At 43.1% G+C, this 23306-nt stretch overlaps 1 protein-coding gene and 1 long non-coding RNA gene across 9 annotated transcripts in view; one reads left to right on the forward strand and one right to left on the reverse strand.

Moving 5' to 3' along the window:
- LOC117808212 (plakophilin-4-like) overlaps positions 1-23306 on the reverse strand; it is a 39733-nt gene that overhangs the window by 5455 nt on the left and 10972 nt on the right. For 4 of the 8 annotated variants that reach the window (XM_034677798.1, XM_034677797.1, XM_034677802.1 and 1 more), the window contains 10 exons: positions 15288-15400; positions 14915-14949; positions 14208-14309; positions 12269-12423; positions 11046-11532; positions 5283-5453; positions 4398-4602; positions 4181-4313; positions 2805-3018; positions 1038-1221 (listed from right to left, as the gene is read on the reverse strand). In XM_034677798.1, coding sequence (XP_034533689.1) covers positions 1038-1221; positions 2805-3018; positions 4181-4313; positions 4398-4602; positions 5283-5453; positions 11046-11532; positions 12269-12423; positions 14208-14309; positions 14915-14949; positions 15288-15400 — 1799 coding nt within the window. Of the gene's footprint in view, positions 1-1037; positions 1222-2804; positions 3019-4180; positions 4314-4397; positions 4603-5282; positions 5454-11045; positions 11533-12268; positions 12424-14201; positions 14310-14914; positions 14950-15287; positions 15401-23306 lie in introns of all 8 variants that reach the window. The other 4 variants (XM_034677800.1, XM_034677796.1, XM_034677795.1 and 1 more) reach the window with 1 other exon arrangement.
- Positions 18473-20490, forward strand: LOC117808215. Its single transcript, XR_004630188.1, has 3 exons — positions 18473-18592; positions 18668-18829; positions 19812-20490. It is a non-coding gene; the product is annotated as an uncharacterized LOC117808215 (long non-coding RNA).

Genomic DNA, 23306 nt, shown 5'->3' on the forward strand with positions numbered 1-23306 from the left:
TTTGTTTTAAGTGATTCAAATTAAAGTTCTTGTCACAAAAAGCGTTTCTTCAGGGGGGGGGTTAGTTCTCCAGGAAATACACCTGGCCTTGTTCCTGATTGTTTCCTGACACAAATAAAGACTGGCACTCGTCCAATCAGGCCGGTTTACAGCATGTGGACCGGGACGTCTCCACTCAGCAGGTTTGATTTGTCTGATTTAGAGGAGATTGTTGCCAATCAGACGGCGACGCTGGAGAGCAAAACAGTCAAATTATCTCAGTGTTTGTTTCATATTTCAGGCGTTGTGTCTGCTAGAGAGAGAAGAGTTACAACCTTGGAGCTTTTATTTGACAACTGAAGATGCTTTCATGGAAAAGAAGACATTACTGCGACGTACTCTGGACTTTAACCGACATGAGGGACCCAGAATAATGTCTTAATGACCTCATGTGTGTCATTGTAGTGTGTATAACTTTCTAAGGTGGCTCTCACTCTGTCAAACTCATCATTCAGAAACATCTACCTCTGTATGCATCTTACTGATGTGTCATAAAGCTTGCTGTGTTGATGTTTTGCCGTTTGTCGCTGCAGAGAATTAATCCCAACCTTCATCTCGGGGTTCGACTTTTAAGACGCACCGCCGTCTCTCTGCAGTTATTTCTCTCTGTGGGCTAATGCGGTCAAATGCGTACTTAAGACTTCATGGCTGCATAAAATCTCCATCACAGAGCCTTTAATGGGACTATGATTACATGCTGGGGCTTTACACAATCATTAAAATGAATCACAGACAGAAGAGAGCTCTTACAAACACTGAGGTGACGCTTGAGTTTATGAGCTGGCACTTTTTCGTTCTAATGTTTGGGGGCTTCATGTGGTTTTGGGGGGAGGACTCATGTGGTGTTGGAGCAGTTTTAATTGTAAATGTTAAACAATAACACTGAAGATAACCGGAGCGTGGTGGCATCAGTGTCTCTCCTCCAGATTGTTGTTCTTCTGTTTTGTGGGACTTGAGAGAAACATAAAAGTCTGAGGTGCGTTTGTTTCGTCTCTCACCTCAGGCAGCCGGTGGTGTTTCGCAGCAGCAGCGACGACTGGAACTTGACCTTGTGTTCGTCGCGGTGCGAGACGCTGCTCCAGCCCGAGTGTGGGATGACGACGGTGTTGGTGAGCGTGGAGAGAGCGTCACGGATGATGGTCATCTTCACCGCGTCACAAGAGGAGAGGTTCCAGAGGACGCCTACGGGGGACAGGAAGCCAGAGAAGACACGTTCAAGTTTGCAAAGATGAGTTGAAGACTTAAGGGGACGTCTGACAATCTGGAAACAGAAGAGAGGATTGCTGTGATTGTTGTGTCTCTGTGGTACAACTGCCTCAAGAAGACAGTTAGCTTAGCACGTATACTCTGCTTTTGAGGTTTAAGACCGAAAACAAAAGCTCATCCAGCTGAAGATTCTTCTTACAACCTGTTTCTTGTCCTTCTCAGGCCTTGTGTCGTTTACTGTCACTTTTATTTCCTTCTTTAAAAGTTTAATCCTTCCATTAAGCTTCCTGTTTGCCTTAAAACATACCTTTAAAAGTCTACCTACATAAGAGAAGGAATAAAATCATTTTAGAGTAAACAAGGGCTCGCTTAAACTCAAAAACGATACCATAAAATCTCACAGAAGCTTCCAAAAGCTGTACACTCTGGCACACACTTTAACGTGGGATTGAATCAAAGCACAATAGTGTTAGAGCTTCGCTGCTCCCTGCAAGCTGCAAGATACAAAGCCTGTGTTATCTATGCATCAAAAATCTGTTCAATCACAAAGAGAGGAACATATGCAGCGAGGTGGGAAAAACTTCAACTTTGAGAGGAGGGGAAACGGTTTCATGATGTCTTTGACGTTTTCTCAAAGGAGAAGCAACAAAGGAAAGTGTGTTTTCCCTGAATTTGCAGGTGGTTCTCAAAATATTGAGTGCTTTTCTTTAGGCAGAGAAATGGAGGGGGTAAAGAAAAGTGGTCCAACAAAGAAGTCCAGGCAATCCAAATCCTGACCTGACCTTTATGAACACTTTCAGCCCAACTAAAGTTTCTCCTCTCCTTTATCCTCATGAATGTGAGACGTCTAGCAGCTTCATTTCTCCTGTCACTACACAGTGTGTGTGTGTATGTGTGTGTGGCTGCAGAGCTGCATCCTGTTTCCAAACCACGCTATCTGAGCATCTGTCCCGATGACTGTGCCGAGATCTGCTCTGTCAACACCGAGCGCTGAGTGTTTGAGCCGCTGCCGCTCTCACCTCCCACAGAACAGCCGACACATAGATTAATACGTCCAGCCAGCCGGGCAGCCAATCAGATGGTGACACAGACCGACGCTCGGCCAGTGAGGCGGCCAATGAACCTCACGAGCGGGCAGACGCCCACGTGCATCACAGCGGGATTTCAATGTGTCGAGTTTTGAATTTGAAATCTGTTTTTTTGTCAATGTGGAAGCTTCTGTCACCGACATTTCATCTATCGAGGAGTACGAGCACGGACGGGAGCTGAAGGCTAATGCAGGAGACTTTAGGGGACTCATTCTGTAATCGACCAGCTGGAGGCTTTTGTTTTGTTTGATTCTTTCTGCCAACTGTTCCAGGGAGGTTTTGCCAAAGTGACTGAATCCTGGTGCATTCTAGGACACTGGGAGGAATTTCTGCTGTTTTTAAAATGAACTTCTGCACAAATCCAGAGAGAATGAGTCTGAATCTGTCACATGATCTTACATTAATTCATGTTTATGTGCAGTCTGAACACAACTGATGTTTGTCTGTAAACCAAACCCTGACTACACACACCCGTCACAAGCTCCCGGACTTCGTTGTCTGTGGTTTTCCTGAGGAGCCGCAGCAGAGCGGGCACGCCGCCGCAGTTCCTCAGAGCCACCTTGTTGTTGTCGGTGGCCTTGCCGTAGACCAGGTTTCTCAGAGCTCCGCAGGCGCTCTTCTGAACCTCGGCAGTCTTGTGATCCAGCTGGTCCACCAGGTGCTGGATCCCTCCGAGGTGACACACCTGCAGACCAGAGACACAGAATGTGGTGAAGTGGATTCAGTTAAACAGAGAACTCCTCAGAACTAGACTTCAAATCAGAGACAAATGCTGCTTTCAGGATTAGATCACATTAGTCTTTTAATCCTTCTTTCATGTGTCTCCATAATTAAACTGAATTATGTATTCATCTATTTTACAGGTTTAAATCAAACTTTGACATCAGCTGCATCAATAGTATATCTTGTGATCATTCCAATGTGGTTTAAATATCTATTACAGTAACAAACTGGCACCTTCTCTTGAGAAATGATGGATGCACTGAAAGAGAAAACACTGATTTCTACTCATTTAGTAGAAATTAAACAGCTGTACCTCTGAGTGAACAAACCCTGCAGTCATCTCATGTCGGTCTGATTCTGCAGATATCTTGGAATGAATCCAGAGCTGAATCATGCAGAAGCATCACGGCAGCGTGTTCAAAACTTTGTCCTGTCATCTCAGGAATAAAAACCGTCTCAGGAGAGCGGCAGACGCTTCCTGTCTCTCTCTGATTCTGTGTTCAAACCGTCACTGAAAACATTTGTTTCTGGCTAAACGGGCAGGCGCATGTCCAGGCTGCTCTAAAGGCTAATTAAAAGCTCATCAGCACACAAACCAAACAGCACAAGGAGAAGCTCTCGCCGTCATGTTGGAGTTATTTATTGCACGTGGAAGCAGAGCAAAGAGAGAGCGCGCAGCGTTTCAGCGTGTCGGCACATTTGGCAGCGATTTTTCATAAAGTTTTATTTTAGCAGATGGCGCCTTGGCTCTGAGAGTGGCAGCAAAGATCTCTAATGAAATTTAAATTTCAAACCCTGTAAGCTGAGAATAAACAGAGAGAGTGCAGGGATACAAGAGGAGTAATCTGAGATATCAGAATGAGCAACAGTTGCATTAAGGTCTGTTTTTTTGCTCCAAAATGAACCAAACTGTTATTAGTTTTATGTTTGGGTTTAACTGATTCACTCTTCTCTTCCTAGAACTTTTAATCTGGGTTGTTTTGTCTCATAGTTTAAACAGAATCATTAAAAACACCATGAACCTTTCACACGTGGCAGCTTCTTCCTCCACCTGAGGCCTGAGTCATGTCTGTGACGTCTGTCATGTTATTTTTACTCCTGCACAGCGTGTGATGTCACATTACCTCCACCTTCACCCTGTTGTCTCCGTAGCACAGGTGCTGCAGGTAGGCGGCAGCGTTGGCCTGGACGGAAGGGAAGTGATGCTGCAGCATGTGGATGACCTCCGGCAGCTCGGGGTCACGCCAAGCGAACTCCCTGAGGGGAGGAACGGAGGAAGGTTGAGTTTCTTTGAAATGAAGTTGGTGAATCTTTCTGTGCAGTATCTGCATGTTTGAGTACCTGGGGTCTTTGTGTATGCTCTCCATGGACGGGGTGCGTGTGCCGACCCGTTCCCCCAGCCCAGAGTGCCGATGAGAGAAGACGGGCTCCGCTGAAACCCGGTAGGGGTCGACATAGAGAGCTGCAGTGCTCAGCCCGTAGCTGCTGCTTCTTTGGTACGGCAGCGTGCTGCAGTGGCTCGTGGCCCGAGGGAGGGTGCCCATACCTGAGGAAATTAAAGGAGGATACTTCAGGAATATTAAGCATTTTAAGAAAAACATTTGATCCAGGTTTTATTTTCTTTAGAATAGAGACATTTTGAGAAACATCCAAGGTCACAAAAAGAGAACATAGTGAAATATGAATGTGCTTAAACACGCAGAGGGCCATTTATGAGCAGCAGGACGTCTCTAAAACCAGAAAACGCTTTAAATCTCCTCTAAACGAAGCTGAAAATGGCTCCTCAGATCCTCCACAATCAATCCCCGCAGAGCTTTCAGCTTTAAATCATTCTGCAAAGGCTTCAATTAAGACGCACCCGGGTACATGAAAGGTTTCAGCCTAATTAAGTTCTGACCTCGGGGAGCGATAATAACAACACTTCCTGCGCCTGAAAACCGTGATTTCCACCGCAGATTTTAGAGGAATAATCTTCAGAGCAGAAGTGGAACAGAGTGCGGGATGCTGGTGTGAAGAAGTAGAGAGTTTGAGTCATTTTCAGTGATAGCTTAAAGTCATGTGAGGGAATCAATCCCTGCTTACACTCCGGCTGAACCACGGCCAGTTTAGTTTGTATTTATTGATGTTTTCCTACGTCAGACTCTCCCATTTTGAAGTTTAAATAGAGATTTAAATCAGCTTCTTGCTTAGATCTCTATAGTCAAACCTTCTGTGTGGCTGCAGTACCTGTGTTCGACCTGTAGAGGGCTCCCTGGGGGTCGTGGGTGGGGCTGTGGTACAGCGGGCTGTGGAAGGAGCGCTCGTCGAAAACGGGCGTCATGTGGCAGTCAGGAGATAACGCCGCCCTCAGCTCGGGGTCAATCTGCCCCCCATGACCGGCATACGAGCTGTGGAGACCTGCAGGTGCACAGGTGAGAGAATGAGACATGGAAGTTTAACAACACTCAAGCATTTATTAGAAATGTGTTCATTCTGAGGTTTGAAGAGAGACAGGTGTTTGTTTTTATCAACACAAACAGATCACTAAATTATAATCTTCAATCTAAGAGGACTTTTGAAGACTTTCTGGACTTAAATTCAAATGACAAATAAAGTTTAGAGAGAGGAGGCTCTGAAGGAAGGATGAACTCAAAACATCTGTGTTTACTGCAACGCTGGGACTTCTCTATTGTTTCTGGGGAAGCAATCATTTTGCCATTCTTGCATTTTTTATGTTTTCATATTGCATGGAGGCTGAAAGATTCAGAATCCAGTTAAAAGTAAATGAAGGGACTCTGCGACATAATGAAAGTTGCAAATATAAAATGTACAAACTCTCCTGTGCAGTTCTGTTTTCTCCTCTTATCCAAACCACCAGCAGATGTTCAAGAGGTTCTCTGAAGCTCTGTGTGCTGTATTCAAAGTGTTTGCATTCATCATCATATCAATAACCTCTAAACAAAGCTTCTCTCTGTCCGTCATGGTGGTACATAAATCATCTCATCATTCAGCTCACAGTTGAGTCATCTTTAGGTGAGGCTATCATGCAAATGGAGCTTGAACCAAACTGTATTTCATAACGCCGACTCATCCCCAAACCATGTTGTGCTCATGAAAGCCACGAAGACTCGGGTCGTTCTGAACGAGCTGCAGGCGCCGTCATCAGCAAGTCAAACAAGCCGAGCAGAGGGTTTTTCCATCCTCCAATCTCAGAGCAGATCAGTTCAAAGAGCGCTCCAATTATAAAGAGGCTGCAGGGCACGAGGGGGGCGGCCACGCTGCATCAGACCAACAGCTGAAGCACACAATTTGCACTTAGAGCTGGTGATGAAGGAGCTGTTTGCTTCTGCACTTCTCTTTTCTTACATGTACATAAATTTCATAGCAAACAAAACGGAAACTCTGGTTCTTATCTCAAAGAGAATTCTGTGGAGGAGAGTAGAAATGTGGGATAGTCGTCACTGGATACTGTTGAATAGTGTCTCCCTCGAGGACTCAAAATACAACCATCATCTTTGGAGAAGAACCAAATGCATGAAATGTTAAAAAGAAGGACATTTGAATACTGTACTTTTAGCTTTATCACAACTTATCTGTTAGTTTTTTGTCACTTTCTACATACCTCTCATCCTTGAAGTGAAGTACCCCTCACTTCAAGTCATTGCAACACTTCAGAGATAATTCAATTCCATTATTTCTATTTCCAGGTTCCTTCAGTGGCTCCTTCTTCTCCGTCATTTAAATCCATAACTCTCATGGTTCAGACCTCGACCACGCTGGCGACATCATTTCAAAAGGAGATCATCTCTCAGCTTACGTTTGTGTTTTGGTTGCTCACCAGGTTTCACTACCTAAGCTACGAGTGCTACTGATGGGTAATAGCCTAATCTTGTATACCCATCTATTGCTTATCTGCCTCATGTAATCTGGGATTATGCTGGATCTGCAGGATAGCAGGGAATAAGGAATTAGGCGAAGTATTAGGCCACTTAGCAGAACTGCAGGATGAGAATTGCTCAGCAAGAGAATAGGAGGCATTTTATTTAGTTCACTGACTCAGCCTCCTACACACTAACATCCTCTTTTCACACATGCACAAACACAACAAAACAACACAAAAGGTTCTTAATTTAAGTGCTCAGCCACACACACACACAAACAAAAACACATTCATGCACAGGCAGAATGCAGGAACACACAATGACACACATCATATGAAAATAGACTAAATTAAAGCAGGCACACACACACACTGATCGCAGCATAATAAAGCCTTGCAGTGCCGTCAGCTGATAATCACATGCTGATGCTCGACGGGGCTTTGTGATAGAAACACCCCTATATGGGTCAGTGGGAAGGCTTAGCAAAGTGACAGAGGGCAGGAGGGAGGAATAAATCTGTGTCGCTGCAGCATCAGCAGCACTTCAGCAGTAAATCCTGCAACACAGCGGTGTGAGGGGAGAAAGCTGTTGTTGACCAGGTAATAAAGAAGGAGCGGCTGCAATACATTTATCTTTTTAAACATTTGGGATGTTTTGCAGAAGAAAAAAAACGTCCTGAGCATCGCTGAGATCTTTACAGCAATGATTAAATCATGTGGTTTAAAGCTACCAGCTGTTGGTTTGTTTTGGTTTGCTCCTTAAAGGCGTCTTTAAGCCAGACTCAATAACCAGCCTGGAAGAATTAATCCCTCCTAAAGAATCTCATGCAGCCTCAGCTGTATTAAGTACAGATAGATACTGCATCAGAAGGTGTGTCACAGAAACGTCTCCTCTGCAGCAGCATCATCTCTTAAAGTTTAACTAAGTTCTTCTGTAAAGATGGAGACCACAGGGTGAGGAGGAGATATGAACAAACTGTATTTACAGTCTAGTTATTCATTTTCACGCATACCTGGTTTCCTGAAGTCTGTTTCTGTTGTGAGGAAAGCCTATATTCATCTCCTGTATATATATTTTCATCTGCAGCCCGGCAAGAGCAGCTGTTGCCAAGGTAACAACTAATAGAAATCCACATACATGCATTTCAAATATTTCTGCTTCCTGCTTCTCACATGTGAGTTCTCTGTTTCTCTGTTTTTCATCTCTTTGTAAATTGATTCAGTAAAGTTTCCCCTCATAGATTGATCAATAATATATAATAATAAACATGAACAATCCCAGAGGAAAGATTGTAAACCCACCATAAGTGTGAAGTTCTGTTGCAAAGCAGGAGTTCACTGACTCTGTGCTTCAAGCTTGTTAGCTGAAATGATTTCACCTGGGGAGCCAGGTGTCTGTCCGCTCCTCATTATGTGTGGAGGAGGGAAATGAGCAGAGCTGCGGTCACTCAGGACCACAGCTCTGTTCTGTATGAACTCAGAATATGTTGAATATCTACATCCAAACACACCAAATGATGACTCCTCTTTTTATGAATGCATGTTAATGCATATAATGAAATTAGGGCCCTCTCAATCTGTCACAGTGTGTGCACCCCACAGTGTTTATATACAGTATTAGGATATACTACATGAAGGATTCTTTGATCTAGCTCTGCTGTGTATTTATTCCAGCTATTAAAGGTTGATATTTTGGCAGAAGATGTCCAAACATTGATCTAAAATTAAGCTACTTGGCCTCCCAGAGTCCATTAACAAAGCATTACTGCATCTGTGCCAGTCTGCTAACAAGACAGGATCTGTAGAGTAAAGAAGCAGCTGCATGAAACAAGTCCAGAGGAAACACTGGACCGTAACCACCCTGCTGTTTTCTTCTTCTCACATCAACCGCAGCGTATCCGGACCGGCTCGATACTAACGTGGTTTGTGCTCTTGTGCATCAATTTTCTAAATGACGTATGAGAGAGAAATGGAAGCACTTAACAACAGGAACGGTGACTCATTTATACTGTAGATGTGTGTGTGTTTTTATGCACAGCATTATGATCTGTTTCTGGCTCGTTTGCTCAATCACCCTAAAGGATTAGTTCAAAACATGTACCTGGTGAGAGCTAAAAATCCTCTTCCTTCAAAGATTACACTCCTTCTTTTCTTAGTAGCATGCATCAAATATGCTTTTATCAAACCCAGCTGAATGATGTTGCAGAGTGGGAAGATAATTTGACTAACAACAGCATGAAATGAGCTGCGAAGGCTTGACAACGAGATAAAATCACCTGCAGAGCTTGCACTTTGCCTCAGAGTTCTTCTGTTCAACATGCAGCTTTGTTTGAGAGATACAGAAACTCTGCAGAGATCCTGCACACTGCATGCGTTGTGTGTCACAATATTAAATCAGCACTGCTCAGTCAACTTTCCCCTGGACAAAGGAAGGGTTATTAAATCAACAGAGGAAATGGTTGTCCATGCTTTGGAGCGTGGCTTTGTTTATCTACACGGGGAAGAGTTTGCTGCAAATATTTCACAAACACACACAGTCACACACATTCAGACCATGTTCTGCTGCAGTGATGCTTGAAACTATGCAGAAACTGGCTTTGTTCAAACCAAACTTGATGTGAGGGATTCAAGCACGGACCTCTCTGACTTTACTGAGCACTTAACACAGGAAAGCAAAAACAATAGAGTGGGTGTAATTTAATATCAAGTCACCATGACAGGAGGATCACTGTCAAGGGCACAAGATGTGAAGAGGTTCACGTCTGCAGACATGTGTGCACATGCATCTCATGGAGGTTTAATGTGGTTGTAAGAATTGAATCATGTCGTTGAATTTAATGTCTCCTATGATTTGCTGCTTGGTCCTTAAAGGGATAATAAAGAAGTAAAATAAAGAGCCCTGGATAAGACATGGTTTACAATATGATTGGGTCCAATAAAGGATCTTTGTTTTCAACCTTACATGAGCTTCAGCAGTTTTAAAGAGTGCAGGCACGAATAAAAACTGCTATAAAGAAATACATAACCGAGATCTCTCCTGTAAAATGTTGAGCAATGACTCTCAGTCTGAAAGTCGGGTAATGAGACGTTCCTTTTACTGGGAAATTAAAAAAACATCACAGTTCTGAAGTCTTATTTTAAATATGGTCATAATATTGTTTAGGGAAACATTGAGTTGTCAAACCTCTTCTGGTCTCACTGATTCAGATATTTTAGATGACATCTTTTAGAGATTAAATCCAGCTCATCAGGAATCTCAGAATCGTTCGGCAATCACCCGTCTTCTATCTTCGTCTTTAAACTATAAAGTTTTGGAGCCTCTGCTTTAGTTGTTGGTTTAATTTAATTTCTTACAGTGTGAAACATCTGCCAGCCTGGAAATGTAGACTTCTAAAGCAGCTTTAAGGTGCAGTCACAGCAGCATCTGTCTCTGTGAATATTCAATCTCCAATCTACTCCAAATGAAGCCTGCAGGACGGACAAATCAGGGAATGTCTGGCTTGTTTTGGTGCGACTCACAGCTGGTAACGCCAGACACTGAGCCTCGTTTAATCACACGAAGAAACAACCAACCCACAGTGATAGGTGTTGGGTGCACCGACTGTGTGTGACTGTTTGTTGTCATATTCTTCTCTGGTTCGTGATTTTGCAGCAGACAGTGCAAAAAGGCTCAGTGGAGTGAAACAGAGATCATTCAGTCATGAACACCGTCTCATGGCTGCAAACAGCTCCATAAATATAACTACGTCTTCTTCAGGAAGTCAGATTGTTGTCTGGTCTGTGCAGAGCTGCACAGTGAAAACACAGCACCACAAATCTGCAGCCAAAGGCAGATGGTGTGTTTTTTTTTCAACATTGTATTTGCACAGGGAGGATAGAAAGAATTAGTTTAAAAATAGTTAGTTTGGTGAAGCAGTGTGTGATGAATCTATCATTATTCTGGGTTATTGAGTGATTTTAGAGTCTGAATCTAAAACTTCTTATTTAAAAAGGTCATTACTCCATCATTCTGAAGCTCTTAAATGAAAGATGCAACATGCATAAAGTGAAGACTGATTTAGTTGTTATATTATTGTCTTAGACTTTAAGGTTTCTGCACAAAAAGGCGAGTGTGGATGTCTCAGACTGACCTATGAGGGAGTCCGGGCGGGGCAGTGCGCTCCTCTGGTACAGGCCATACGGATCAGCTCCATATGCCAGCGGCTGACTCTGTCTTGGCAGCGTGGAGCCATAATGCTGCGGCACGGCTGTCATCCCTGATCTCAGCGGCGACCCCGTCAAAGCCCGCCCCTCCACCAGAGAGAGCGTAGAGCCTAGACGACCTCCTCCACCTATTCCTATTCCTCCTACTCCAATATTTCCTCCCACACCACCGCCAACCAGGGCCTGCGTGCCGTCAGTCGGTGAGGTCGGTGAAGGGCAGGAAGGCGGCATGGAGGTGCCGGGGAATACAGCAGCGAGAGGTTTTGGCTCCGAGAGGATGGGCGAGTCGTAGGTGCTGCCTTGGGATGTTCGCAGGGAGATGCGGGAGGGCGAGACAGTGCCGGCAGTGCCACAACCAGGGGACTGACTCCTGGAGGGGAGGGAGGCCATCCTGCGTAACATCCGACCAGACACCTTCACAGAGCATGGGATTCAAAAAGACAGATTTTGTTGTTTGTTTTTAGGGACTCTGATACTGCACAGATCAGAACTGAAGATGGACATTGGTCACAGGTAAAGACTATCTTGTTTCAATGGACTCTTCCTGTCCATGTGCTGCTAAAAAAGAACAGAAACGTGGAGTATAATCTCCATTAGACTGATAACTCATCAGTTCTGTTTTATTTTCATTAACTACATCAAAAGAAGAAGATTAGACTCCGCAAACTGCTCAAGTTTGCAAATACACTCACCAATTACCAGTAATGTGACACTTGAAGGCACAGGGTGCTTTATCCCGTCTGATGAAGAGCATCATTATCTTCTTCATTTGTTAAAGTAACTCAACGTGCGTGCCTTTGAATTTATGTCTGAGAACATAAGCTGAGCTCGGCGAGAAGCAGATATATCATGTTTCAGAGACTTTTAAGGAAAACTTTATATTTATTGTTATGGTTCTCATTACCAGATACAAAATGCCCCTTAATGAAGGCATTGGCCAACTGTTTGCCGATCTGTGCTGCCTCAATGAATCTCTCTGTTTGAATATGTCTAATCCATGGAGGGATTATAATTGCAAAACTTTCCTTAAGCTGAGAAAGCTTTTTAATATTTTCATTGGGAAGAAAAGGCGCCATCAGGTGTCCTGGTCTTTAATACACCTCATGCAGAATAAACAAACTGATGGGGATCCAGTGGGGACCAGACCTACCTGCCCAGAGGCTTGACCCTCAGCTCTCGGGCTCCTGGATAGCGATGCCCGGGGCTCTGAGCGCACCACGTTCTGGTTGCTGTAGTAGCTAACGCTGCTGTCCTGGTAACCGCTGTCCGAATACGACGTCATCTGGGCCGAGTGACCTCCTGAACCTGTGAAGACGCACAGATAAGAGGGTGAGGAAACACTAAGTCTGCATTATTACATCTCCATGCTATGTGTGGAAGTCTGAGGTGTAATTACAGCCACCATCATCAGTTAAGGGCTGTTCAGTGACTTGCATATTATCTCACTCTGCTTCAACTTGTTAAAAGACATTCTGCATATAAATCTGCATTAAGCCTTTCTACTGCTCCTGGAACAATCTGCACACATACCGCACAGCTGCAATAAAGCTGGCCTACTTTTTCTTCTGTAGGATGAAGAGGAGGGAGCGTGTGGGGGATATTTTTACTCTATCAGTCCATTCCAAGAGTGTGCAAAGTAAATAAGACCAAAGGCAAGTTTGTTTTTCTAAATTTCAAACAGCTCCACAGCAGCTTAGTGTACTTATGATATTGTAATTTATTGTAATAAGACGGAGGTTGAATCATCTGTGTGGAGAACATACAGCGTTTCTTTTGGATGCAGTTCTGACATTTTGTGAAAGCATTAAAAATCCTTTTCTTGTATCTGATGAAAAATAATAAAATAGAAGCTCTCTGCCCACAAAAGAATTCACAGCTGCACTGACTGCATCAGCGCTTCGCTCTATCGGCCTCCCATCTTTTGCGGTTTAACACGAACTGCGAGGGAGCTTGATGGACCGAAATGTCATCCGCTCCAGTGAAGATGCCTAATGTCCAACAGAGACCGGCTGTGGTTGTTCTGCTGAGCTCCCAGGTGTGAATATATGTGAAACTTTCCTGACAAGGTGAAAGAAATAAAGAAGAAACTCAAACAGCCGAGCGAGGCAGACGTGTTCTTAACAGATGGGATTGTTTGTCACCACATTCTTTCAATTACTATTTATTAAACACAAATCATCAGCCTCCTACTGCAGATTTCTCCCACTTTGCATCAGGAAACATGAACATTTACTACAGCTGCTGAATTTCAGAGGAGGGACTTTGGTAAAACCCCCTTTCAAAAGCCTTCTTTCATGTAATAAAGTGTGCTATTTGTGTCTAAAAGTATTTTAAAAAAGCACTTCAATAACACAAACTGCTGCACTCTGTGACACACACTCTTGTATTTTGATTTAATCCCACGTACATTGTCCTACTGCCTGAAATAATCACTAGGTCACCAAATGTGGATTAATCCACTGCAGAAAATAGACCCAAACAAACGCTCTTTTTCCTCTTGTTTAATAACATTTGCTAGAATATGTAGCTCCCAGATTTATGAGAAATAACAACACATTCGTGCTTTGTTTTTCAGGTTGCCAACAGGGACAGACTTCCACAGATTTGAACTCACTCTGGAGTTTTAGATGCAAAAATGCATTTTATTTCATGCAAAAGTTGAAGAAGTTTGCCGACAACTTCTGTGCTTCTGTGATTTTCCTTTGGATCAGTGGGAACGATGATGTCACGTACTTTATGCACCAATGAGGATGAAGCAGACCACAGTGGTTGAGTTGTTTGCTTATGTTGTCGGTCAAACCAGATCAAACTAAGAGTCCTGATGAAGCAGATTAGCTGAATTTTTAGGCACCCAGCTCTTAATAAATAATAACTAAGCCTGTTAGTTTTCTTCATGTACTCTTCAGTCATGAATATTTGATGATAAAGTGACATAGTTAAGATCTGACAGTAGGGGTTCAGGCCTTTAAAGTGGAGTGAGGAACTTCATGATTCATAACCAAGACATGTTTAAACTTCTTCAGATTCTGTTTCTGTCTTTAAAGTCTGGTTACCGGACCGTGTGGTGTGTATATTTAACAGACCCTCACTGTCATGCAGGGAGGCGCGGTCCGGTTCAGGCAGGAAGAGTCCTTCCTCCACCTCCATGTGACGACCAGACGCCTCCATGGCTCCGCCCTGCGACTCTCCGCCTGCCGAAACAAGGAGCTATTAATTTTGTATTAGTCGGTCAAACATTGGTGTCTTAAAGGAGGCTAATTTTCCTTGAAAGGATAAAAACAAAAGGTGGCAAAGTCTGTCAGGAAACTATTACACAGCATCACCTCTGCAGACAGACTCTTTAAGGTCTAAGAGAGTGAAAGTGTCGATTCATTGACAGAAAAGAATAAAACATTTTATATCCCTACTTTTGCTTTATTGGAAAGCCGACAGTGAGGAATGAACCAGGAAACAGAGCAGAGGGATCTGTGACAGAATAGTAAATGGGTCCATTTCAGAGCCCATATACTCTGGCGGAAACATTGTTTTGTTTTGCTTCACTGGTCTGTGCTGCACTTGGGCAATTTTCAGCCCTTCTGGAGGTTTAAATGACTTTACACATCTGGAAAATGCCTTCTTTAACGCCAACATCCTGTGTGTTTGATCCTATTTCAAGCTGCAAGATCTTAGTTTACAGTTAAAGATGTTACACTAACTACGGGTTGTGAATCTGAAGCAGGCAGCCCTCCTGTCACCTTATCTGCTTAACAAATTCTTTTAAAAACAGAGCGTTAGAGATTAAAGTAAGACAACGTACCTGCAGATCTCCATGCAAACGACTTCTCAGATGAGCTTCAGCAGAAGAGAGGAGGAGGAAATGGAGGAGAGGAGAAAGCAGACACAGAGACATAAATCAAATCAGAGTCAGGGTGATACTTTACATTCAATCAGTCCAGGAAGAAGGAGGAGGGAAGTGTTCTGAAGTCTTAAAGAGAAAATATAAACGTCTTTGAAATATTTCTCCTAGGAAACAGGAACCTGAGGATAAATAAAGCTTCAGTGTGCATTTACACTAAATATCAGAGCAGATAAACCATTAAGGATCTTTATTTTATGAAAACAATGAGTCCTTGATTTAATTCCCTTAACATAAGGAGTGAGTATTAAGAGTATTAGGCCATCAAATCTACCTGCTACTGTCTCCCCCCGGTGACTCGGCTCCCAGCATGCACCTCTCCAGCTGGCTCGCCACGATCTGCCGCTCCTCCTCCAGCTCCCGAGTCAGCCTCTCAAACTGCAGCTCCTGTGGAGACATTAACGGCACTCATTACATCCTAACATCCACCATGACGCTGCAATTTAAGCCTCTAATTGAGACTTTTTTTTGAAACTGTTAAAGAAGAGTCAAGATTCAACGTCCAGGAGCTTGTCATTGCCTTCAGTTTAGAAAATGTAATTACACACAGTTGTGTGAAGAATGATCAAATATGGATTTCAGGGAAACACTTATCTCACTAGATAATCGCCTACTTCTCTTGTGATAGCTCCACACTGTTGTAACAAGTATACAAGATAACATTTAGTCAACAGTTGGTCTAAATACTAAAGACCAAAGGTGACGTCTGCTGGCTTTTGCTATGTTCTATCCCACAGTTAAAACTCAGGAGTCTTAAGGACACATTTAGTCCCACATTATATTCCTTAATTACAAGAAACAGGCCAAATGCACCTTTTTCATTTCAAGTATTTTGTACCTTAATGTTTTATTTGTGTCTAATTTCCTGATTCTCATTTATTTGAATGTTCTTAATGTTCTGTTTTTAACTTGGTAAGGCACTTTCACAAGCTTCATGTGTGAATTAGACCGCAGTTAGTCAAAAACACAGTGATTAATATCTTAAAGTACCCAAAGATGTGAGGCATCAGAGCATGCTTTTGGCAACACTTTACGCTCTACTTATCAAAGGCTCTAAAAGCTGGTAGGGATCCAGTGCCTTGCTCAAGGGTATGAAAGTGAAGCAGATGTTTACCGACTGCCACCGAATGGCTGGTAGCTCTGGCACCCCCTCATTTGAATTCTGTTATATAACACACAGAGGCATCCCGGCTGCTTTATAAATCTTCTAAAAAACACAGCTGGTGTCATCGTGGAGGTCCACAGAGGAATTAGCTGTCTGCACATAATGTCTAAATATAAAACTACTCGGCTGGAAAACACAAAGCACCCCAGGAAAGTAGTGAAGTAATCCAGGAAATGTTTTCAGTTGAAGTGAAAGGTCTGAAAAGGCTGATATTATTTGCTTTGATACACTCAACTGGGTTTCCCTGTCTTTTAAGGTAACTTTAAAGTCTGTAATTTGGGTTATGTGGACCGGACTGAGGATAAAGTGACAGGCCTTTGCATTTTAAGAGCTGCATCTCATGAGATGTTTACTGCCAGAGGAAAGAGGCAATCCAACTAGTCACTGACTACATATGAGGCCATGAAGATGTATCTGCATTGTGTTTTTGGAGCTAACTACTGCTAACTGATCATTTGCATCATTATAAAGGTGTTTGTTGTTGTTTGGTATGTCACCAGGACAACCTAAAGGTTCCACAGACTGAGACAAGGCCTACATTGTAGAGGATCTGATTAAAAACGGCACATCTGCAAACGTTGCAAAGTGTGTGCAAATCCATGGAAGATAAACAACGAAAGAAAGACAGTCAACCAGTGCATCCGACAGGCTGTGGTTGGATTTGGAGGGGAAATCATTGAACATCCCGTCCTAAAATACTCTGGCAAAAAACTCTTCCTGCCTGATGGGGTGCACTTCACCAAAGAAGGGAACAAGGTCTTTCTGACCAGCATCTACAGCGCCCTGAAGAAGATCCTTCAGAACAGACAGCCTTAAAAAAACATGAATGTTGTTGTTGTGTCAGCTCTACCAAAAATAAATGCATTAACAATTTTTTGAGTGTACTTTGCATGCATATACTAAACCCAGAGAGAGGGTGTATCAATCTTTCCACCTTTTTAATGTTTACGCAGTGAAGAGGATCACATTTTAATCCTTTAAAAACTACAAAAGACACACTTGCGGATTTGGTTCTGTTTACATCTGTGTGTTAAAGCTCTTTTGTATTTGGGTCAGCTGTGGCCATGTGATGCACGAAGCCTCGACTGTCTTTTATTTGATGGTGTACAGTGATTTAGTTAACAGTCTCAACATGTTTACTCATCTTATCGCCCGTGACTGAAAACAGTCTGCATGCTGAGAGCAAAAACAAAGTAGTCTGGGCTGATTTCAGCTGCAACGAGTCTACCTCTGACATTAAATTGAACTCAGGGAAATCAACTTTTAAATTCACTTCAGACCCCTAATGAAGCATGCTGCATAAATACAGTATAAAAAGGGTCCTGTCCTTACGTTATCACTGTAGCTCTGACTTCATGAAACTTTCATGAACCCCATGAGGAAAATGGGCACACAGCGAATTTTGCAGAGTTAATAAGTGTTGATTTTTCTGGAGCAATTATTCTGAGGTAATTGGAGAGATGTTTGTCCACTTATGGGGCTGATAAGCCTCCAAAGAGTGCAATATTTAAATAAGTAACTGCAGAAAAACACTTTCCATTTTAGTGCATCTGAAAGAAGGTTTCAGATTTGTGTTGCTTTTATCAATCTGTGACCAGTTTTGACGTTTCTCTGAGACAAAAATAAAAAGTTCTGAATGAAAAATATTGAGAACAGTCACGTTGTAATCTCTGCAGACTTACATTTAATGGGATAATTATTGTCCACTAATAGGGCTGACAAACCGCGGAGGAAGCTGCTTCATATCATCAGAAAATGTGGACTCAGTTCAGAAAATAAACGTTTACTTAAAGTGCATTTTACAAAAGGTTGACATGGTGTTCATTTATTTAGATTTTCTCTGAATCTGTAAGTGGTTTTGACATTTTTACAGGATAACAATCACAAGTTGAAAGGATAATTTGATGCCAAACTGAGATAAAATACACAATAAGGTCTGCAGATCTGGAAATAAGTCCAGAGCGTGAAAGATTGGTTATTTGTTTTTACATTTATGAAAGCAAGGTCTGAGTTTGTTTGTTTTTCCACATTTTCAAGTAGACCTCTTTCTTTGATAAGGGATCTTAAAGTGCATGAAAGAATGATCAAGAGACTGAGAGACATCTTGCAAAAAGCTCAGCATCAAATTCTTAAAACGTATTGATTTCTGCAGAGTTAAAACTCCACTCCAAAGTATCTTGAGAATTGTAGTTCACATGGACTTGCTGTTAAGACCAATCAATAACTGGGGTTTAAAGGTAAACAACAACAAAGTGAGTGATGTTTAAAGTGTGAGCAAAACCTTGAGGGGTTCATAGAGAACACAAAATGAGACTAAGACAGATTAAGATTTCCTAAAGCTGGAAAGATGATCTGAACAAGGTGCAGAATGAGGAGGATGAAATGAAAAAAGAGAGATCCAGGGTGCACTTGAAGTAAGACAAGGTCAACAAGGCGTAAAGTATGCAGGGTATGTCAGATGAATTATTGACTCATTCATTTCTGTAAAGACACAACTGTGAGCCATTCAAATCCCGTGCTGTTTGAACGTGCAGCACACTGTCTGAGCACCACTGCTGACTCTGCCTGACATCTCCTTACATCACCTCCGAGCAGCACAGAGACGGCACAGGAACACACTGCTCTCCTTGTTTCAGCTTCACAATGTTACGGTAAGCCTCGAGGGACAAACAGAGCCACGTCTTGCTCTGCACCAGTCACCTCATGATGTCTGAAGACGGGGCTCGCCCTGCCAGGCCGATGCAGAGTCGTGCCAGGCGATGTCTTGTACCAGCTGCAGGCTACTGGACGATTCTCCGCTGCGTATTGTGTGCCGTCACAAAGTGTTTCTCTCTCTTATCGAGTGACACCAACCGCAGACCTCTGCGTCTTTCTCCCTTTTCTGCCGTGTCTAATCATAGCCCCGGCAGTTCAGTTTATCCAGACTGCATCTGTGATATCCGTGAAATGTTCGGCCTAGTTCTGCCGCTGCGACACATTGCTGCTCCCGCTGTAACTCGCCGTCTTTAAGGGAGAATTCACCCGTAAAGACTTTGATAAAAAAGGGCAGCTTAACATTTTCAAGCCCATTTTGCTGCTTGAAGAAGCATTACTCATACTTTCACGTATATCTGGCCAAACATACTGTCCATGACAAAAAGAGACATGCCTGATACAGCGGGAAACTTCCTCGACACAGCTTTTAGTGCAGAGGTGGCAAAAGCACTCCTGTGCCCAAGTACTGATTCAACTTGTCCACTGAAGTGAGAGTAGAAAAGTAAAGGCTTTTAAATGTCTTCACAGATTAACAGGAACAAGTGTCTCTCTCCGTGGGACATCTCTACCAACTGTTTCTGTGCAGAGCTCACTGAAGCTTACGTCACGTTTGAATCTTCATGTTAAAATAATAGAAGAGAAAGACTGAAGAAGCCTCGTCTCCACAGTCAACTTATCTCTCTTGTCTTGATACATCTTTTGTCACGGACGTCTGTCGTGTTTGAAATGCTCTCAAAGATGTCTTTCATTTCATATTTCAGCTGCTACCCTCGAGGGAAACTAGGAACAGTTCTAGCTGCTGATATCTGAAAACACTACCCAATGATAAAACAAAGTATGTGGACCTCTGATTAGTTGTGTATCTCTCTCTATTTCCAGAGACTGCCATCTCCCTCTGACGTACAACAATCGTCCCGGGATAAATCACCAGAGGAAACGCAGATTTAAAAGTTACTACACCCACAACAGCCTCATACCACCGGAACGCCGTGCATCCGTTTGTGTTGATCTGTCTCTCTTTCTCTTTCTGCCTACACATGTGACCTACAGATGGATTAAAACACTTCAGGTCTCTTTAAACGCCCAAACGCCCACCTTTGATGGGAAGCAACAAGTTGCGTTTTCTCTCTGAGGGCTGTCATGAAGCATTCTGGGAGACAGAGGGAAGCGGTTAAGTAGATGAGGCAGGTGGAGGCAAACGGAGAGTAAATAACCTCTGGAAATGCAAAGAAGATCAGAGAATTATGAGATCTGAAACAGCATCCAAGGGTGGTTTTGTCCGCTTTGATTTCAGCGTGATGGATGATGAGAAGATCAGCTTCCTCCTCCGTCTGAATGACTTAGTTGCAGGCTGCTAACCTGGGGAATCCACGACTTGGAAACAATAAATCAGGCTGCAACTGGAGTCCATCATAAGCTTCTTTTTTCAAAACTACAACAGAGACCAGGCTTTCAAATCCAGTTTGGTGCTTTAGATATCACCAGGGAAGCTCAGGGAAGCTCAGGATGTTGACATAACTGGATTGAGAGAGCACGTTTAACCTTTTAAATTCAGATTTTGCAGGGAAAGCAGGCACATGTTTCATTAAACCATCTTTACTGGGCTCAGCTGTTTGTTAAATTTCCTTCGACGTTTTGCGTGATGTTTCTGCTCCTAATCGCTGAAATCAATCCAAGCATGTAGAGCGCTGACTTGGCCCAGTTGTTGTTGTTTTATTGAGCTCCTCTCTCCATCCTGGGAAGGGTTTTCGCTGAGCATGCATGTTCTTTTTCAGCTGCGCCATGCGTCACATCCATGCACAGGGACCCAGCTTTCACACCTGGGAGCTGCCCCGCACAGCAACAGACTGCTACTGCCAGCCTCAGGGAAGCAAACAAGTCCTCAAATGACAGTCTGATAACAGCTTGGCAGAGTCATTTCTCTACATTTCAGAAATATTGAAACATAAACTTGCTTTGTTTTCCCTAAAAGGATAAAAAGAAAAGCAACGGGAGAATTAGTCTGATGTTATTGTGGTTTATTGACCTGCATTGCCGACGCTGAAGTGGCTGTTGGAGCTACAAATGTGCAGCCAAGAATGGTTCAGACCATCAGAGCTTTATCTTAAACTGGGGGGGAAGAAACTGTGCCCAAGAGTTCAATAGACCAGAGTCTGAAGCTTGATCCATCCATCCTTCCATCTGTTTTCTCTCCCGGATGTAAGGCTGCAGCAAGTTAAGCAAGGTCATTCAAAAGTTTCCTCTCACGGCTTCCTCTTTTAGCTCCACCTCGGGGATATCAGCATGTTTACACGCCAGATGAGAAATGTGATCCCTCCATATGAAATCAAAATGTAAAAGACTCAGTTGAACAGAAATCGTCTGGGCAGCGCTGAGCAGTGTAGACAACAATCCAAGTAAGACTAGCAAAACAAAAGGAAGACTACTTCAGATAATCGCTGGACTAAAAGTGAGGGTTTGTTTGAGCTCTCTCCAGTGGATGCATTACTTAACATCTCATATTAATTTTAAGAGTCGATCTCCAGACTTTTGGTCAATCTGAAAGAGCAAACAAAAACCAAACCCCACTAACACAGTTCTGATTCATATTGTGACAGCTCTGTGAACGATTCAGATCCGATATCAGAGACATTTTTCACTCTTGACTTCACAGAACGATGCAAACAGCAGCAACATCCGACTCATATTTCAATGCGCAGCATCTTCGCTGCAGGCTGTTGTCTCAACATCTAATCAATCTCAGAGTGTTTGCTGAAGAAGTGACAAAATTAAACTGAGCGCTGACACAGCATCGGTTTTATGTTGCCAAGTCTCTCCCGGTCTCCAGCTTTGGTATTTCCCTGCTCATGTCTATCACATCTCCAACTTTTAATGAGCTAAATGAGAGCAAAGTGAAAAAGCATCAGGCCCTGAACACAATAGAAGGCAATAACTGATGTGCTCCATTTAGCACGTCTAATTTGACATTTCTGTGGAGGAACTGCAGGCGGTAGATTTGTCGCTTCAGCAGCGCTGCCGCATGCATTTTCAACACAGAGGATTGTAAAGCAACTTGATTATATTTTCCGGTTGCAGCCTGTTCAACAGTCTGAGACAAGCGACATGATAACATGTTTGCTCTTTGGCAAATTCAGTGTGTAGAAAGTCATTCTGTATGTTTTTAGACGTAAGGATTTTTATCAAAAGTTGTGGTAAAACCTAAATTACAAATGTCAATTGCAGCCCCTGGTGTCAACGTCAAAGACTATTTGCTCCCTCAGTTTCTGCCACAATCTTTTGCCTGATGCCATTTTCATACTGAAACATCTACTTCAATGTGTCTCGGACCAGAAGCCCTGAACCCGGCCCAACTTTGCTGCAATGCAATCTCTCATCAGCTGTGGTCTGGCAAGGGTTCAGCAAATATTCTGGGGCTTACAGCCAAGGTTTTTGGGGGTTTCTGATGTAGCCAGCAGATATCCAGATATGTGATAAAAGATCCAGACCAAGACTTTTGTTTACAAGTGGGGGAGAAGAACTCCTAGAAGTTTTAGTTTGCGAACAGCTTCTCCTTCTTACTTTCTGCATACATTTTGTTCTAGCACACATTACTGGCTGATAACTCTTAATTGAGAAGCTCCGGTTTGATAGTTGTCAGTCAAGAGAGAAGACCCAAATTCGATAAGTGGACGAGGGTGCTCCTGTGAAGGCTGTCTATCCTGCGTCCAGATTGCTCCTGCAGGATTATAAAACGCTTTAAAGCCCATTGAAGCCTTGACTTGTGTCACTCTAACGGCTCTCACATGACGGATTTACAGCCAAAATGTGACCTCAGCAACCCTGCAGAGGTTAAATGAATGAGACTCCCTGCCAGTCAATCAGATGTGAAGACGCTCTTAAAACCAGAGGTAAAATGTCTCCAGGAATCTAAAGCAAGAACAGCTGCCCTTGACCCTCATACTGATTCTGCATCCAATAACTGAGGCATCATGAACGATCTGGATATGCAAACTGTGAATTCTAGCAGGTTTTTGCGACTTGAAATGGAGAAATGAAACAACTGCTGCAAAAATAGACCGACAAATATATCCACACCATGCATAAATCTCAACACCTCTGAAGGAAAATGGATTCTCATGAGTGAAATGAGGAAGCTTCCTGCAGCAGACGTGAGGTACGATCGAAGGGTTACAAAACCAGCTCCTGCTGCGTTAAAAGAATATCAAAGCTTCATCATGGCAGCCAAACATCCCAAACCTTCACATCAACATTTTTGTCTGCTGGCTCCAAGGAAAATTGCAGATTAAAAGTAAGAGCAGCTTCTCTTTTCTTGGACATCATAAGCCTTTAAATAGCAGTGTGCCGAATTCAGAGTCACACACCCAGGGAATAAGT

Source organism: Notolabrus celidotus, chromosome 24, assembly GCF_009762535.1.
Source record: "Notolabrus celidotus isolate fNotCel1 chromosome 24, fNotCel1.pri, whole genome shotgun sequence".
Classification (NCBI taxonomy): domain Eukaryota; kingdom Metazoa; phylum Chordata; class Actinopteri; order Labriformes; family Labridae; genus Notolabrus; species Notolabrus celidotus.